Source organism: Calidris pugnax, unplaced genomic scaffold (assembly GCF_001431845.1).
Source record: "Calidris pugnax isolate Ruff unplaced genomic scaffold, ASM143184v1 scaffold30, whole genome shotgun sequence".
In the NCBI taxonomy this organism is placed as follows: domain Eukaryota; kingdom Metazoa; phylum Chordata; class Aves; order Charadriiformes; family Scolopacidae; genus Calidris; species Calidris pugnax.
The window spans coordinates 894,197-911,283 of NW_015090776.1; the positions used below are offsets into that span (position 1 = coordinate 894,197).

Genomic DNA, 17,087 nt, shown 5'->3' on the forward strand with positions numbered 1-17,087 from the left:
CACGCATGTTGCTTACCCTGCCTTTACTCCTCTTCAAATGAAAGGAAGTCCTCCCAAAACCAAACACACATACTTTGGTTGTGTCACAGCAGGAATCACACAGTTGCACGGTGCTAGTCCTTGCAGTATTTTTGACTCCCACCGCCTGTGCTGGTAGTGTCATCACAAAAATGCACAAACCAACAGGGCAGAGAGGAACATTTCTAAAGTTGGCTTCTGCCCTGTGAGACGTCCAGCGCACTGAGTGGAGTCACACAAAGTATCGAGCAAGGCATATGAAAAGGTATAAATTGTTAATGTACAATTTAGAATATTTTAAGACTGATGCAGTTCCCCATGTTTCAGTCAGAAGATACTGGATTTTTAGTGCTACGCTATTTATTGTAATGGACTTTAAATTGGGCCCTTCGATAACTTCTGTCTTAAGTAACAATTCAGAGTTGTGCTATTTGCTCTCTGAGTAACTTTTAACACTTCTTGGAGGTTGTGAATAATTGTTCGGTTTAATTTTTGGATGTTTTTTTATGTTTGGTTTTTTTTTTCCTCCAGGGCTTCAAATTAAGCTTTTGCTTTTTATTTAATTTGTGACTGGAACGCTATTCATTCTTTTGGCTGGATTCAGCCTTCAAAGGTTTTCTTTCAACATAGAGTAGAAGTCAAACTAAACAAAATCTTGGGCATAGACCAGTATGTTGAAAAGTAAGGGGGGATGACTTGTATTTTCAAAGCTATTTAAGAGTAATTGGACATCCGCATCCCTTTAGTATTCATGGAAGTTTGGCATCTAAATGCAGCAGACAGCTTTGAAAACCTGCCAAGGCTTTAACACTATACATTCTGATATTTTCTCTTTGTTTGGTAGAAGTGGGTAGGGAGATTTGAAAGAAAAAAATCTTGTTGGCATTTTGATACGAAAAACCTCCATGGAAATTCCTGGAGAGAGGAAAAGGAAACCAGCACCTCCTGCCCCTGGGTGTGGGGATACAGCATGATGCCTCTGCAGAGTTACTTCAGTGTCTCCACTGTCACTGGTTGTGCTGTGGAATTAAATGCTCACAGATTTAATGGAAGCCAAAGATGTTTAGCTGTCCAGATGAAAGCAGAACTGGGCCAAGTTCCTCTCTTATATATTTTATTTTGTCCTGGTACTTGTGTTCCTTGCAACAGTGCTTAAAAGTGGGGCCACACTGTGCTTGACACATTTGCACATAAGTAGAAACTGGACCCTATCTCAAGGGGTTTACAGAGAAAAGAATGGATTCTGTTTGATGGGAGAGCCAGAGCTGGATAGCAAGTTAGTTTTACATTTTCAGTTTGTTTCTTCTGCTGGAGGATGGCTCAATAGAGGGTAAACGGAGACGAGAATAAAGGCAGAGAGGAGATACTGAAATAATTGGGTCCTTTGTAGCAGACTACACTTTTAGAACAGTAGCTTTATATAGCATTTGGCTCACTGTTGTTGCTGTAGCATCTATTCTTTCCTCTGTTGTTTTCCTGTATACCAGGTGGTTTGTCTACTCAACTGAAGAAGCCACTTCATGTCTATGATTCTATGTGTGTATAGTTCAAAGCACCTTACAATTCTTACAGTGTATCTGTGCTTCCAGTCACTTCTTTTGATGCTTATAAGCCTGATTTAGGGCTTTCTTTGGGGTTTCTGCAGAGAACTACCTTTCCTTACTATTTCCAAGTCATTCAAAGAGTATTTTCCTCCTTCTTCTTCCCTATCCTTCTTAACAGAGATGCAGGGGTGCGTTTTCTACTCTATTTTTCAGTATGTAAATATTCAGTACTACCCATTACATTCTGGTCTCATTTGCTTAGTCCCTTTGAGTGGAGTCTATAATTTTCGTAATGCCAAGCAAGGCTGAAAAGTTCTGTGGGCTACAGGATCCTTTTGTTTCTCATGTCTCTTTTTGTATGCAAAGCATTCATACAAGGCTGGGTAGTGAATGGCTCTTTGTCCAGGAGCTGGTGAGAACAGAGCAGTGGAAGTCTGCAGAAATGCTGTTCTTTACATCAGATGTATCATTAACTCCTCCTAACCCGTATTTAATGACCTGTTGTTCATGCAGAGCTCTTGCATTGAGAGATAGACAGAGGTTTACAGCTGGCAATATAAAAAAGCATTATATACTTCTCCAGTTTTGTACAGAAAATTGCCTGCTCTTTATTACTGTGTTATGGATTAATATTATAAAAATCAGCATGTGTCTCTCAAGTGGGATTTAAATGCACATGCCTATGTTCTGCAAATACGTATTTTATATTTCATACAATACTAGGTCAGTGACACTGAGTCATCTCAATTAATTTTGCTTTAAGAATTAATGGAAAGTCTTGAAAAAATGAATACAAAAAGGTAATTGTTATTAAAACACTGACGCTTTCTTTGTATATTTCTCCCAGCGGGGGGAAAAATGTCTGTTGTCTATTGGCTGAGATATATTTTAGTCATAGGTAATTGTTATTAAAACACCGACGCTTTCTTTGTATATTTCTCCCAGCAGGGGGAAAAATGTCTTTTGTCTATTGGCTGAGATATATTTTAGTCATCTTACCTAGCAGATAGCAGTGGAGAGCTAAATTCTCTCCCTTTAGCAACAGGACAGGAGGAGCCATCATAGTGTGTAATGAACATTACATTAGCAGCATGTCTTGATTTGGTCCTGGGCAATGTCCACTGAGAAAGCATCAGCACATCTCTCTAAATATCCCCCTTATGCTCTTTTTGTATCCTCTTGGTAAGATGTTACCCAGGGTTATAATATTTGAAAATGCAGGACAATCTTCAGGTCTGCAAGAAAAATGTTGAAACCAATAGAGTTAAATCTAATAAAAAATAGGTTAAACTTTACACTTCAGCCTAGCAAGTTGTTGGAAGTATTGTTCTTAAGGCTCCTCTGATGTGCTCCATCCTTGCAGTAAAGTGGTAGGAAGTGTCTCAAATAGTTAATATGATTCACTTTGAATTGCAAACACTAATAATGAGTGTTTAGGGTATGATTGAGAGCAGAGAGAGGCCAGGTAGGTTTAAGTGGTGAATTTTCGGTGTAGCTGAGAGTCAGAAAGAAGGTATCTGTTCAATTTTACCACTTCAGTAGTGCTGATCCCAAAAGAAAAACAGGCAAGGTTTGAAATTGCTTGGGAGAACACAGGAGAAAGCACCGAGGCCATTGATGCACCAACAAATCTCAGAATAAGATTGACAGCCATTCTTGCAATGGTTTGTCTGTGAATGCTCCTGTTGTGATTCACTGTGACCACCAAGGGATTGAGGTGTTATTCAGCATATTTAGGAGTGGGTTCTTACACCATTGTCAGTTTAGCTAAGCTTATTTTTTCCTTTAGATGTTTGGATTAGCTCTATGAAATTGTACTGGCAAAATGGGTTATCCTGTATGTACTTCTTAAGGACTCTTTCTATTTTAAGAAGTTCTTAAAACCTATTATCTCATAGGACCAGCAGGACTGTTCCAGGATAACCAAGAAGAATTTGGGCTCTTTAAACACAAATTTGCAAGTTTTTATGCATGTGTTACACCTGCTTTTTTCTGGACAGATAAAATGTTGAGATTTCCAAAGTGAGAGCTTGGGTTGAATGAGAGACAGTGTAATGGTCGAAGTCTTCACCACTGATGTGAGAACTTGGGTTGAATGAGAGACAGTGTAATGGTCAGACTAAGCTACTGGGGTCAAGCAGTCGTGGTTTTGTTCTCAGCTTTGTCACAGATATGCAGTAACAACTGGAGCAAATATTTTTTTGTTATGTCTACCTGCAATGTACTTGGAGATGCAAGAACTGGTTTTAAATGAGCTGTTTTAGATAAAGCAAGTGGTCTTGGTGCAATACTCTCAAGGCTAAATAAGCCCGAGCTGACCTCCTTATGACTGTGGCTACGCTGCTCCCATCAGAGGGGTTACTTGTTTGCCTTTATTAGTCTGGGTTTACAGTGCACTGGAATGTATGCAAAGCTTCTCCCTCTGCCTCAGTTTCCCCATCCACAGTGGACTTGTCCAGTGTTAAGTCCTTGTCATAAGATTGTTGAATCTTGAGTTCTTATTTGAAAATGTTGTGTAAATCTGAGATTGTGAGCCATGGTAGGGCAGAATATATTGATATTCTGATAGGAGAGTAATGGATCATGGTGCTAAAACGCGTTATTTACAATCTAGCAGAGCTGCTGGTGACAGCTTGAATTCAATTACACTACTTGACTTTCTGTAAGGATCTGGGATTCTTACATATGAAGCCTTAGACTGATACTTCGGAAGAACAAAAAACTACCTCTTATTTTTATCCTTTGAAATAATTTGGATTAATTTGTTATCATTCTGACATGAACCTTCTGGACACAAACCGACAGCCCGCTATATTTTCTCTATCTGATGTTAGTAGGATGTTGTAGCACAAACACTTAAAGATGCACTTGTTCTCCTTACTATTCAGATTAATTGCAGGTGCCTGACACAATTAGTTGAGAACAGAATGTGTAATGTGCCTTATTCTGGACTGTGGGTAATTGTCTGCCTTCATTAAAGCTGCCTGTAAGGAAGCATGAAGTTCTTTATGGAGCTGTATGTGTGAAACAATAGGCACTCCCATTGAAAATGAAGTCCATAATCCTGCCTTCAAGGCACATGCGCTGCCTGGGTAGGTAAGGGATTTTGCTTTGTGCTGTTGGAGTTGTGCCCATGGTTTCCTTTTTCCCAGTGGCTTTTTCCCCAGTGCCGTGGGCCATTCCCACTCATGACAACTGTGTCAGTAGTTTTGGCACAAGTGGGTACTTGCCACCTAGAAAACTTTGTGTGAAATCACGCTTGGGGTTAGAAGGAATGGCAAATACTAGAGAAAGAGAAGCTGTATTGGGCACAGTGGTTGTGTTAACTGCCTTGTGGCACACTGGGAATATTGCTCTGGGAAAGGATGGAGTGAAAATGGGCAGAGAGGGTCTTGGAGCTGTGAGCAAAGAAACTGGTTTTGGTTGATTTCTCCTGTATGCGAGGTGCTTCATATAAATTTAACAAATTATCTTTGAAGATAATGGCTGTTTCTAGGGTTTTTTTCATCCTAAATGAAATAATCTTCAAGTTCCTTCATTTTGCCCAACTGTTGGATTCTATATTTGTAGTTTGAGCTAGAAACACCTTTTAGTTATTTATGGTAATTATATATGCATTATAGTATTTGGGATTTCACTTTTATTCAGTAGAGGTTCCTCTAAACACCTATCTCATTTTTCAGATATGGAAACCTGGAGGCTTTAACCTGTGAAGATGGAAGCCAGAATTCCTCTGAATCCAAAACGGTCCTCAAGAGGTGAGTGTGGTTTTGCACCGTTACAGCGAGCGCCAGTCAGGATTTGGCACTAGGGGAGGATGTGGGCAGCAGAGCTGTTGTTTCCTTTGAAAATTCATGGCACTATTTGCTTGCTTAAACAAGCTGGTGTAAAGGCCAAATATCAATTGGGTGTCTTGTAACACACCCAATAATACAACCCAGAGATCTTTCTGTCAGGGAAATTGTCTCAGAATTAAACATGAGATGAGCACATTTAGGCCAACTTTTTGTTCATTAAACAAACAAGAAGTGTTTGTTTCCCTTGCTTTATCTATAGCAGTAAATGATTATTGCTTATGACTGATTTTATTGTGCATTACAACAGCATCTGCAGACCAAAACAGAGGTTGGTTCAGGCAATGTGTGTACGCATGTATCTTTTCCATTAGTGCCCCTATGATTCACAGTGTTGATTTTAGAGTGAAATCTAAATTCTGAAGTCATCCTAATTTGCAAGAAAAACAGCAAATTTGTTTTGAAGTGTAGTTTAAATGAGGGGGGGAAAAGCGGTTTGGTTATCCTCCTAGCATTATGTGAAACTGCATTTTATCTTTACAGACTGGGTGTAAAATGTGCCTTTAGGTCATCAGCATTTGTACTTTGACATCTGTATGATCTGTGGTTTGCATGTATCGTGGCAGTAAAAAGTAGCTGCGTCGTTATATTTGATTACAGTATGTGGTGGTGCTTGATTCTTGTCAGCATTACTGAAGTTTTTCTTTCTATGAATTTATCTCAGCTTCCATTAGTTAAGAAAACCTTGATTATTTTTTTTCGCATTGCACTGATTTCTCAAGGTGTAATTGAAGAAGCAGCCTTTGGTTTCTTTTTGTTTTGAGATGGAATAAAAATGTTGAATTTTTCTGTCATGAGATACACAGTCCAATCAAGACAGAGAAATACACTGCAGTGTTTTCATTCCTGAGATTCAGGGAGGCTGTTGATTCAAATCACACTCTATTCTACAATATTGGGCTTGTCCTTCCCACTGCTTGCCTCCGTGCTTTTCTGATGGCCTGTGTGTTCGGATAAGGGGGTTTCAAGTCTGGCTTAAAATGGTCCAAATATGTGCCAGTCCAGAAATGTGCCATTAACATACTGAACACCTTCCAGTTCTCCACTGTCTGAATGGAGTGACTAGACAGCGGGGTTGCTTTGCCTTCTGTCATCCATGCGGAAACAGTTTTGTTTAACCACCAGAGATAAATTGGTAAAAGCTCCTTGGCTGTGAGCGTTTCAATAGCTGTCTCTGAAAACACAATGAATTATGCTTGCTCGCCTGCAGAAGAAATGTAGAGCTTAATTAATATCTGTAAACGATACAGGATTCTCAAAGGCTTTAGTTAGAAACAAAATGTTATTGCATGTTAATTTTAATTTTTTTTAGCACTTAGCAAGGCCAGAAAGCTACAAGCTCTGATAACTTAGGCTGTTCCTCTTGCCCCACGAGACTCCACATGGGAGCTCAATTCTCCGATTCTTTCCTGGCTGATGTAACAGAGAGCTATCAATGTTTTTCTCCCACTTTGCCATGAGAACTTATCAAAGAGCAACTGCTAGTTAAAACTTGATCACAAGCACCCAGAAGGCAGTATTATGTAGTGGATAGAGGCAATAATAGGCAGCCGGGAGGTTCCCACACTTCCATCCAAAATGAGCTTTAGGATCTCTTCCAACTTTGGGCAAACCATTTGACCTCCCCCTATCTCAGTCAGTCCAGCCATAAAATATGAACTAAAGCAGGACCCTTCCAGCAAAATAGATGAAGTATTTATATTGGGAATGAGAAAGGTAATTTCACCAGTATAAATCGTGTTAGGATTAATCCTCCAACTGCCTTTTCATGGACCCAAAGAAACTTGATTACAAGTTGGAGAGAAAAGGGGTGAAAGTAATCTTGATGTTAGTGTCACTCAGGCTTTGGGCAAAATGCATCAATTTTTCGTTACACCTGGAGGTGAGCATGCAAGTTAAATAACATTTAGTAGGAGTGTATTTGTGTTGTTGGTTTTTTTTTTTTTAATGGAGAAGGAAAATGTCTGGTGTATATGAATAGGGTTTTGGTTTTTTTTAATGGAATTGTCTTCCTACCAACATAGACATACTTTATCATATACCCCCTGCCTAGTTGCTTCCTGCTGCATCCATGCTGTCATCTCTCTTGGCATGTAATTGCCATGTAATGCCCCTGCACAGCCAGGGACTGACAAATGGAAGGAGTCTGTTGTCCTATTTCTGTGGTAACACAACTTCTGATGAGTTTATCTGATATAATTTTCATTAATATAGGCTGCACAGCTGATTTTGACCCTTTGGCCCTTGTAGAATTCCATTTATGTCTGAATTTGATACCTGTTACCCAACTACTTATTTATAGAAAGCTCAACAATAAGGTTGTCAACAAAGTAATTTGTCAAGTATAGATGTTTTAACAGATCCTGTATAAATGTTAATTCACTTTCCTGCCTTAAAAATTTCCATTGCTCTCAGTTGTTCTGGCTACTTGTCTCTTAGATATAATTAGTGGTATCTGGAAAAGAGGTTGGCTTTGTAGTCTTGTTGTGAAACACGTAGTTCTAGTAGTTCAGGTTTTCTCTTGTCTGGGATAATTCCAATATAATTGCATTTGCCCTCTTTTCTCATAGAACAAAAACATGATATAATTGTGCTCTAAGTTTTATATGACTTGGAGAAATAAGAGGAAGAAGGAGTAGAGCCATGTGCCATTAACTCTGTATTTCTCAGAGGAAAAATATCTGATGGGGAAGCCTGTGGGCTGTTGCCAGAGATATTCTGTATTCGTCAGACTCCCGTTGTGACAGTTCAGATGCCTTAGAAATCCATTCAGGTCATTACAAATGGGGATGCAATTTAAGCATCTCCACAGGCTTGACACCAAAAAAAAAAGCTACAGAAGTTAAAAACAACTGCAGGAGAAGAATGTATGGCTCTTTATGTGTCTCATGGAGCTTTAAAGAAGAGAGGATTTTTTTGCAAAATATTAGGTACTATGGTAGGAATATTATGTTGAACGTGGTATGCTGTGAGCTGACAGCTTGCTATGTTGGAATTCTCTTTGATTTTTGTACTTGTAGTATAGAGTTGTGACATGATTTGAGAAGGAAAATGTCTGGTGTATATGAATATATATGTACTTTTATTATTATTCTAGCATACCAGCCGGTGTTCATGTAACTCAGAACCTGCAAGTCCGACGCTAGGGCTTCAGCACACTTAAGTCACAGCTTCGTTTGAGAGACCTGTGGGAGCTACAAACCTAACCTTGTGTTGCCAAATTCTGGGTCTGAGCCAACAGTTACTTCTCACACTTGTTGCAGTGACATATAGTTGTTAGTGACCCAAGATCACTTCAGCTATGTTCGGAAACATGCCTTCTAAGGATCCCTTCTGCCAAGGGGATTTTCACTTGGTCACTTAAACACAACTCCTATCATTTTTGGGCTGCTGGAGTGGTCAAAAAATCATTCTTTTTTAACAGGGATCCAACTTAATTATATCTAACACAAAATGTCTTTTGGCCTTTTTATTATTATTTCCCTTTTCTTTAAAACTGCGTTCAATAATACACAAATTAAACAAAGGTACAGTAATTTTGTAACTTCAAAAATACAGAGACGGTTTGAAGCTCTGAACACTGTCAAAAGTTTTGTGAGCTTAAAAAAAAAGTGCCATGCGTGACTGTAAGCTTTAGCTTAGCTTTTTTTTTTTTTTTTTTTTTGGTATTGGGATCTACTTTAGCTTTTCATGTTCAGTAGCTTGTTTTCTCACTACTTGCAGTCAGTCAGAAAGTTCATGATCACAAGTAAAAGAAGAATAAAGTCCAGAAAAGGTCAGATACTCCAGTCAAATGTCTGAGTTCAATGGACTTCAGCCTGTGTTCCCAGAAATATGATGCCATACCTCTCTTAATTGTCTGATAAGAGAGTTGTAAGGAGTAACTTACTTGACCGTCTATCTCCTCTTATAAGCAATTCTTTTTGCTCTTCCTTGCATTATATAAACAAGACGGCCTGGTGTTGTTCCTCAGTTCTGCATGTTTTTGTGTCAAACTGTGACAGAGTTGCCTCTTCATCTTAGTTAGGTTGTCATTGTCTTTGGAGTTCTCTGTGTTCGCTACGATTTTTTTTTGCTTAAGATTTCTGTTGACTTTCAAAAAGAAAACACACCAAGACATGACAATTCAGAATAAAACCATACATACATTAAAGACAAAGAAAAATTATCAGCATGATTAATAGCATTAAGAATTAGAGAGAGGTCTGTATGATAGCACACGACATGAACTGTAGACAATTTTTACTATAATTCACTTTGGTTTTTAAGTTAGGTTTTATAGTGGGTGGTTTGGAGCACGTCACCTGGCAAAAAGCAAATGAGGGAAGAAAGTAGAGAAAAAGAAATTAAGTACTTCCTCTTGCTCATGTCTGATTTGAAGACTATAGAGACCATACCAGCCAGCAGTCACGGGGAACTTAAAAGAGATGGTCACGTTCAAGCATCTTTCCTTATTTTGAGAAAGGGATCAGCAATCCAAGCAACTAATGCTATTTGGGGCCTTCAGTCCTCCTGAAATGGTTGTGTGTTGCCTACAAGATAGTTAGAAACAATGCTTTTGGTGATATGACCTGATCTATTCAGAGCAGGAGAGTTCCTCAGTTAACTTTTAACTTGCTGTTAAAAGGTTGAGCTTTCTATACAGAATGATCTGTGAAATAACTTGTGCCCTATTTCTCTCCCCCTACTGAAAGATGGTGTTAATTCTGATCTCTGGGCAATCCAGTGCTGGCAGACAACTATACCCAAACCACAGACTCTATGAAATTTAAAGAGGTGATGTACTAAAGGAGCAGAACACTTCTTTCCCTGAACTTAGGCATTAAAGACTTGGCTGGAGCTGGTTGAGGGCAGAGAAAGAACCACAAAGCCTTTGAAATATAAAATATAATAGCTGCTTCTATCTTTTAGAAGTCACTAGCTTCACTGGATACTGAGATGCCCCCGAGTAATGTGAGGGTCTGAAACAGTGCTGAAGCCATGTCACTGAGATGACTTGCTAGGCATGCGAGACCTGGAGAGCTGATGCAGCACATCACGCTTCATGGATAAAAGGTTCTGAGCTTGTGGCCATGAGTTTTAAAGATATCTGTCTGTGAAGGTCCCAGAAGTGATTCATTCCTGTTCAGCACACACAGGGAAAAATGTCCAGCCTGGTGGTTCAAGCTTGCCTGCAATGTTTGTGTTCAGGGAAGACTAGTTTAATGTTAACTGCATATAATTGCTTGAAAACCTTGCTCAAAAATGTAGTAGTATGAACCCAAGATTACCCGTGGGACAGGTTTTTCAAAAGGCAGACAATGTTGCCATATTGGTCCATGGACTTGGACCATGATTGTTTGTTTGCTTTCCAGAGGTCTAATATTGGTGTGTTTTCTTTAAAGATACCCTTCAGACATGTTGGTAAATATAACAGGGAGAGGAGAAAGTGTGCTGTCTCCCCCTGTACACAGCAATAACTCTGGTGTTTGCAGCTGGTAAGACTCCACAACCAGGGCAAAGGTGATGAAAAGGAAATCCTGTGCCGTAAACAGCGAGCTGTGTTCTGATCCATTCATTTACATCTCTCCTTCTGATGAAATCAAAGAAAGTTTAAGAGCTTTTATAAATCCCAGTCTAGGTTATATTTCTCAAGGATAGTAAAGAGGAAGCAGTAGAACTGGAAAACGGGTCTCCTGGTTGCAGTATGATGTTTCAATGGGGATTTTAACTATCTTTATTTTCTTTTTCCTGCTACATTGTATACTTGGCATCCCCAGTGCTGTAAAAGGGAGGATTCTTACTGGAGTTGGACCATCTGAATGAGAAGCAAAAACAGTTTATACAGTACAAAAAAGTAAAATAGCTTTAAGCCCTCAGACTCTCCTCTTCTGCAGTCCCGAGCACTGTCATGGCTTAGTCCTGAGGCTTTTAAATCCTAAATGAGCTTGAGTAACAGTAAAAGTCTTTTCAAGCCTCCTTTTGGAGTATAAGGTTGGGGTTTCTATCTGCTACTGGCTTTGGTTTGCTGATTTGGAGTGAACTGGTGGTGCTCTCCCTCAGATGAATGACAGGCCACAAAAATGAATCAAAATACTTGGGGCTTTTTTTGTTGTCTTGCTCCTAGTTGCATCTGCTTTATTATAAAAATGTGGAATATATTTGTTATTAAAACTTGGAATGTGGTGTGATTGAAAACTGCAGACAGAGCTACTCAAAGCTAAACTGAAATTTCCTAGTTTTATTCCACAGCAGTTGGGTAAAACAGTTCACATAAAGAAAATTACCACATTACATGTCTTGCATGTTTACCCATTGACTTCAGCATTAAAAAAGCAAATATTCTATGTGTTTGTAATGTAATGCTGCAGCATTTGGAGTTTCTCATAGTGATAAACAAACATTGTCCCATGACTTCTTGTGCATTTAGGCCTTCCCAACAGAAAACTTGTCTTTTGTTTCCTACTGACATTAACAGTCTGTCTGGAAAACAGTATGAACAGTTACAGTACTGCAGAAATAAAACTGGTCCTGAAACTTTGTACTCCAGGAGAACAGGCACCAAAGGAATGTGAGACAAATGGAGGAAAATTGGCTGGAAGTTTCTGATGCCTGGGAAATCCATGGTGGGAAGCAGTTAAGATGCATTTGGGAGAGCAACAATCAGCATTCATTCCAGTAAAGCCAATTAAGCTAAAATAACAGCAGAAACCAATGTGGTTACATGAGAAGCAGAGTCAAACATAGGGCAGTATAAGCAATGGAAGAGTGGGAGAGTTATGAAAACAACTAGAACCAAGCAAAAAAGAATAATTAGAAGAGCAAAGAAAAATATTGATTGGCATCTCAATTAAAGCAGAGAACAACTAGCAGAGCTATTCCCTTAGCGATTTTACATGCACCCCAGCAAAAGCCTCCCCCCTGTGCTATTCAACCAGTTCTTTCCAAATTAAAAGAAGAGCAGATCATTTACTGGAAGTCATCAACACATTATTTACAAATGGACTGGGTGTGAGAAGCTACCCTTAGATCAGCCTTTGCTTGCAGTTTACATACATTTTAGCCCTGATTCAAAGCTGAGATTTAACTGCCCATGTTGTTGTTTAACAAGCACAACTGAGAAAATACAGCCGGCTGAATTTAGTCTGCATATGCAAGCCTGAAAGCTATTGCATGGACAGTGGAAGAGAGGGAATATCTCACTGTAAAGATTATTCCACGGATGGTCTTAAGTATGTGTTTGGCAAATTACAGATAGCTTTGTGCGTGTTCCTGTCTAATTTCTCAAGAAATCAGTCATCTCTTTTTGCAACTGAGGCTCTCCTTATTCTCCTTAATTCTTGAGATTCCCTTTTACTCACACTTTAGAAATAATTGTGGTAAGAAAGAAAATACTGCTTTGCTTTTTTGGCAAGAAAGGATCTCTTTACTTCGTATACAGGACCTATTCAGGACCAGTACTATAGCTGTCTTCCCAGATAAGAAAAGACTACACTGAATTCCCATGTAACCTATTGAATAACTTGTGGCTATGTGGTATGAAGGCCTCATTTTCCACCTCCTCTGTGCCCTGCTAGCTCATCTTAGGCAGAGATGTTAGACTTGGAGCTGCCACAGCCTTATCACGTTCTGTGGTAGCTTGTGGACAAATGTGAGTGGCTGAGTAGTTTTCTGTGTTCTCAGTTTGTAAATGACAGAATCAGAAACGCTGCTTCTGCCTAACCACAGATAGATTTTTTTGGAGACTGAAACCTTCAGAGATGGGTTCAAGCAAAGCTGGTATGGAAGCCAGAAGAATTTCTGATAGGTGTGAAACTTGAAAGCATCGCTGAACAGAGCCCAGAATTTATAGTTGGCAGGACAGGAGTTAAACATTAAAAAATTTTTCTTATAGGCAGGAAAGGAAAAATTTATAGCTCGTAATCAACCCATGAAAAATGTAGTCTGTGATGTTTCTTTCCTGTCAGAGATCTTGGAAGGCTCCCGTTCCTATCTGTCTGTGGGTCTATTGAGTACAGGGAGTTTCTTCTCAAGGGCAGCAAATGTAAAGCTACTGCAAGATATGGGCAATTCTCCAGCCTGTTTTCAGAAAGCTTTCCTCCCTGACACACCAATTAAACACTCAGGCGATAGGAGGTCACTAGGGCACAGTGTACCTTTTTTTTCCTCTTTCTTCTTTCCCCTCTTGACTGAAATGAAATTTTTGCTGGCAAAAAACAGTGTCTGTAATGGCTGTGAACTCTTCACCCTGCTCTGCGAGACTGGGTCTGTCTAAAGATCTGTTTATTCTTCAGCTTATGAAAGTGGCCATCAACCAAGCCTCTGGAAACTGAGCTTAGTGTAAGGAGTGTGTGAACAGTATTAGTACAAGAATTTATCCTGCCAGGAGACTGCTTCTTCCATATCATTGCTGAACTGGTAAATGCTCAAAAGAAAAGAATACCTAATCTAGATTTTGGTGGTGGAGACAGTAGGGATGATGGTGAGTATGTGATGTGGGTGTGGAAAGGGGGGTACAGAGCATGAGAAAATACAATATTAGGGCATGGACTGAGGTACAGTGTTCCCCCTCCCCATGCTAGAAAAAAAAAAGAAAATATAGTAGACATAGGACAGTTGTGTTTGTGACTTAAATGCCACTGTGATGAAGCATTCTGCGTATGTGTGGGGCTACAGTAGACAACTAAAAATGTGAGAAGACAGGATGATGGAGAGGGGCTTTCAGAGCATCAATGTGGGCGTCTGTCCATTATGGCCTTTCTCAGGCTTGGGATGTGGAGCTGGGCTGACACTGTTGGCTTCACCATTGTGGTGGTAGTGCAGCGCTGGCTGTCGTGTGGCACCTATCCTGACTGAGAAAAGTGGCCCTGAAACTCTGGAGATAAAGTTTGGCCACCACTGGCCTAAACTGTGAAGGCCTTACTTGTTGTATGTACAGTGGAAGCCTGCCTGGGCAGAGCTGTGGAAATTCAGTCCAAAAGAGTTTTCAAATCTAAAGAGAGCCTTCCGAGCTGCACGATCTCTGTTTTATGTTTGCAATGAAACCTGAAATCCAGAAGGTGTTTGTATGTTAGTTTTTGGTTGTAAATACTTTTTGTAGCTTCAAAATTGTAATTCCAGAGTTTATCCTGTCAGCAAGCCTAACCAAACAGTATTACTGACAGCTTTCCAAATGCCCTCTCTAATTGAAACTTTGAAGCTGCCACAATATCAGCGAAGGAAACAGAAGAAACAACAGACTAAAGGGGATAGGACTTGTAAAATGACATCTGTGTGCAATTAAAAATTAATTGAGGAAAAAACCATTATGATTAAAACGGGACAAGGAGAATGGGAGAGGCTATCTTTACTCTTTCTTAACTATTGGTTTATTTTGAGTGCTACTGGGCAGCTGAGCTAACCAGATACTGCTGTGGTTTCCCTACTTGCAGAACAAATGTGCCAGTATTTGTATGTGGCCCTGATATGAGAGCTTTCTGGGTTGGCTTTTGGGTTCCTTGTTGTCTACATGTGAAATCTGGGTTCATATTTGAACTCTTCTCATGATTTTATAAATTGAGCGAGGTCCTCCTGGCAGGCTTGTCCCTTTCTATTTTGCAGCTATTAATGCAATAGACCCAGAGCCACTACATCCATGTGTTTGAGGATTTGAATTTTAAAAGCCAAGTGTCTGATTATCATGAGTACAGAGCACAGATGCTCTGTGAGCTGACACATCTGTGTCTCTAACTGAATACTCGTGGTTAGAGGGTTTTACTGAAATTTACCACTGTTGCTATGAAGAATCAAAGATTTCATAGTCTTTCCTGCAGCAGAAAAAAAAGTTGATTATTTTTTATCTAGGTTTGAATTTTCTTAAAACTGAAGAAATTGGAGCCAAAGATTTCATAGTCGTCTTCTTTCTGCAGCAGAAAAAAAAAGTTGATTATTTTTTATCTAGGCTTGAATTTTCTTAAAACTGAAGAAATTGGAGTATTTTTCCAGACTTCTTCCAGTTTTTTCACACTTAGTTGAAATTTGTCAACAATATTTCCAGAAATATTATTTCTGGAAAGCCATAGCATAAATTGTAGTTGTCTTATTGTCTTACAAAATCAACTTGAAGCGATGAAAAATCCCTGCTAAAATGGGATTTAAAGAAATTCCCGTAAGCATACGTTTGTGCAGTATCTAAGTACCAATCTAATAGGTGGGTGTGCATTAAAACCTACATTAATCAGGAAAAGCAGATCAATAGATCACTTCCCTCTGCTTCAGGCAGGAGAGGAAGCCACAGTGATTCATCAGCTCTGGCTTCCTTGCACCCCCCCTCAGCCTCTAGAAGGGTTGTCCATGGGCAGTTCTCTATAACTGGTGTCTTTTTAGCTGCATGTGTTTAAGAAGGTCTGGGATAACTTTCCTGTATGAGATCCAACACTCCTATATCTCCTTAAGCATCCTTTTCCTGCACCACCAGTATGACCAAGATACCTTTTTGCATGGTATAATTTGACAGGCTCTCCTTGTCTTCAGGCTAAGGGTAAAATCAAGATTCTGCTGATATATTTTTGTTACGCATTTCTTCCTGAGATTAGCAAGACCAATCTCTTTTCTGGGTTCAGCTATCTTGGTGCTTCAAGCTTGATACCAGGCGCTGGCAGCATAATGCTGCCCATGCTACACGTGTCATGATTAGGGTTTTATCTTCACAGATGAGGCAATCTCACTAACTGTGTGTGCTCATGGGGGTTAGACTTCTTAGAGTCTAAGCAGGCTCAGACTGCTTTTTCACAGAACCCAAGGTTTCATGAGTGGGCAGTCTTTCTACTAAGACAACAGATAATGAGTAATACAGTATGGAGGAATACGCAGCTTCAGTTTGGTCCCCAGATTTGGCAGCAGCAATTGATGAGAGGAAGGGCACCAAAGGAAGTGTTTGATTTAGTACTTCCGCTGAGAAGCTGCTATTCTGAAGGAGCCACGAATACCTTGTTTCCTCCCTGCTATTTTCCCACAACATCCCGGAGAGCAGTAACAGAGCAAACATTGCAGCCTCACCGGGCCACAGCTCTTCCCGCTGGCACAAGAGGCAATAATGAAATGTTCTGCTTTTAATTGTGTGCATAATGTCTGGTAGTTATTCAAACATGGTCATGGTAGAGCTAAGCAAAGATACTTAAACTCATTAAACAAAGCATAACTCCAAGGTAATTTGCAAGTCTTGCTTGACAAATGGTGCAATACAGGGAATCAGGATGATAATGAGTGCTGGTCATAAAACCAAATAATTTTTGTCTAAGATACTGGGTTTGTATACTTGGGAGACGGCTATTTCTATGGCTGTTGATTACAACAGATCAGTGAAACTTGGTGGAATGAGTTACTTTACCGAGAGGGTGGTCAGGCACTGGAACAGCCTGCCCAGGGAGGTGGTGGAGTCACCATCCCTGGAGCTATTTAAGAAACATGTAGACATGGCACTTCAGGGCATGCTTTAGTGCCTGAGATAGTTGGTTTGTGTCTGTTTGTGGGTGGGTTGTTTTTTTGTTTGTTTGTTTGTTTGTTATAGTTTTTGTTGTTGTTTGTTTGTTTTGGTTTTTTGAGGGTTTTTTTTGGTTGGACTTGATGATCTCAAAGGTCCCTTCCAACCGTGAAGATTCTGTGATTCTGTAATATCAGAGTTCCCCAATGGGAGTGTTGGGATGGAGGGCTA

General features: G+C 39.7%; 1 protein-coding gene across 2 annotated transcripts in view; it reads left to right on the forward strand.

Moving 5' to 3' along the window:
- RGL1 (ral guanine nucleotide dissociation stimulator-like 1) overlaps positions 1–17,087 on the forward strand; it is a 112,369-nt gene that overhangs the window by 66,097 nt on the left and 29,185 nt on the right. For both annotated transcript variants that reach the window (XM_014948322.1, XM_014948328.1), the window contains one exon: positions 5,246–5,320. In XM_014948322.1, coding sequence (XP_014803808.1) covers positions 5,246–5,320 — 75 coding nt within the window. The remainder of the gene's footprint in view (positions 1–5,245; positions 5,321–17,087) is intronic.